This window comes from Triticum dicoccoides, chromosome 6A, assembly GCF_002162155.2.
Source record: "Triticum dicoccoides isolate Atlit2015 ecotype Zavitan chromosome 6A, WEW_v2.0, whole genome shotgun sequence".
Classification (NCBI taxonomy): domain Eukaryota; kingdom Viridiplantae; phylum Streptophyta; class Magnoliopsida; order Poales; family Poaceae; genus Triticum; species Triticum dicoccoides.
In genome coordinates this window covers 108684732-108686835 of record NC_041390.1, presented here as the reverse complement: position 1 = coordinate 108686835, position 2104 = coordinate 108684732, and the positions used below count along the sequence as shown (strand labels likewise).

Sequence of the window (2104 nt, the reverse complement as noted above, 5' to 3'; positions counted from 1 at the left end):
GCCTCCACGCTAGGCGCTGCAGCGGCTGTAGCTTGTAAACTTGGTCATTTTCAGGTACATTGCAATGTTTCCTAGAATAAGAAGTCAGAAACTTTAAGTTCACATTTCAGTCACAGTTGAACATTATTAAGACAACAAGTGCAACATAGAGGATCAAGTTCAACATTGCTAAGACGTCAACTCCAAGTTCAACATAACTAAGACATACAAAGAGGATCAAGTTCAACATAGAGCTACCTTAACTCCAAGTTCACCGACATAACAACTCCAAGTTCACCGACATTACAAATAAAGGACGATGGCTGGTTCCTAAGAAGAGCTAGTTACAAATAGAGCTAGTTCCTTGAGCGCTTTTTGGCTGCTCCCCCCCTCTTGCTGGCTAACTTCTTCACCTTCCTAGGAAGAGGAACACGCTCCCGCTCCCGCTCCGGTTCCTCCACGTCATCGACATCGTCATCCAAATAGTCATCCAAAGCCGCCATCCGTGAGGTGCCGACCGTCTTTTTGCCTATTTGGGTGAAGTCTTCAGGTGTATACTTGTTGATTCCCGTCCTAGGCTTTAGCCTGTATGCAGACCTAACTTGGTACGTCCCTAAGGTCATATCATCAGCAACCTATGCATCAACAAAAGATATGGAAAGACCGTGTGTGAGGATATAGTTAGCAATGCATCAACAATTGGATATATATACTCATGCCATACCTCTTGGGTGACCACACCCACATCCTCATCCTCCAAATGATCACCATGGCTCTGGCCTGAAGTGGGATCTGATGGTGTCGCCGACCTAGACCGTTCTGGTGATACATACTCGGGGTCATGACAACCAAAATGGTTTGATAGCCGCCTTAACTTTTGGTCCTGGCGCTGCAACATGTACAAGTGAATGAGACATCGAACGTAGCAACACATGTTAAGTGCTAGTTTGAAGGAGATGTGAACCTTGATGAATGCTCGAAGTGCATCTTCTCCATCGCTTTTGCCAGCCGGGGTTGTTTCAAGAATAGTCTCTGTCTCATCAGCTGCTTTCTTGATCTGGGCACGCTATGAACAAAAATGGTATTAACGTGTTAGGCAAGCGAAGATGTGAATAGTGTGAATGAAAAGCAAAGAGGGAAAATACCACAAAGTTCATCATTGGAGCTGAATGGATCACTGAGTTGCCTTTCCTGACTAATGTGTTGTGCTGGTGTTGGGCTACCTCATCAAAAACAGTGGGTTCTTCCAAAATCTCCTCAGCATACGCCGGCTTGCATACCTCCACACGGGTACTTGCAAGAAACCATGTGAGATAATTGTTGAACGCTACAGGGCAGTGCTCACGAAGATGGACTCCTTTTCCAGCCCTAGCTTGCTCCACACTAAGCGCAAACTGTACGACATACTTTCTGTGATGCTTGTCCCAATCCTTAATCTTCCGCTGCCTTTTCCTATCCAACCTGCAAGTTAGAAACATAATATTAGTAGCATCGAAACCGCTGAGAAGCTGCTAAGTACTCAAGGTTAATTATATCTTACGCGTGTAGCAACTTGTTCATGTCCTCCCACTCCGGTGGATGTGCCTGGAACAAACCAAACTGACGGCGCACTCGATGTGGGAGGTGGAGCTCAACCGCCCAGTTGCATATGAGTGGGCACCAGATACGCCAGAGATCCCTATCCCTAGTGCACATCGGATTCAGCCTGAACTCTAAAGGGTTACCAAAACTATCTCATGTTCCATACGGTCCCCATATCACCTGCAAAATGGGATAGAATGCAAAATTGATATCGACTTGCAATAGAAGCATCATAATCACTTATGCAATGTCAATTCACCTGCTCAGGCGTGATCGCGTCAAGCTCGCTCTGGTACAACTTGTACATGACTGAGGGATCATCTGTCGACTCATTTAACACATCCCACTTGTAAGCCAAGTGGGTAGCCGTAGTAGGTCGCCTTTGTCGTCCCAATCATCGTACTTCACCTTTTTCGGACGTCCAACCGGCAAACGCTCCCAGCTCCATATGGAAAGTGCGAGCAAACAACCACCAATACCTCCAGATGACCTACAACAGGCTTCGTCCAACTGCACATAAAAGATAACATGGTTCAATTAAGAG

At 46.1% G+C, this 2104-nt stretch overlaps 1 protein-coding gene across 1 annotated transcript in view; it reads right to left on the bottom strand.

Annotated features, from left to right (window-relative positions):
* Positions 1-1867, bottom strand: part of LOC119315728 (trihelix transcription factor GTL1-like) — a 21448-nt gene extending 19581 nt beyond the window's left edge. The window contains exons 1-7 of the mRNA XM_037590235.1: positions 1820-1867; positions 1727-1740; positions 1387-1440; positions 1203-1272; positions 944-1045; positions 704-868; positions 385-614 (exon numbers count right to left, since the gene is read on the bottom strand). Of these exons, the coding sequence (XP_037446132.1) occupies positions 385-614; positions 704-868; positions 944-1045; positions 1203-1272; positions 1387-1440; positions 1727-1740; positions 1820-1867 (683 nt within the window). The remainder of the gene's footprint in view (positions 1-384; positions 615-703; positions 869-943; positions 1046-1202; positions 1273-1386; positions 1441-1726; positions 1741-1819) is intronic.
* Between the last annotated feature and the right edge of the window lie 237 nt (positions 1868-2104).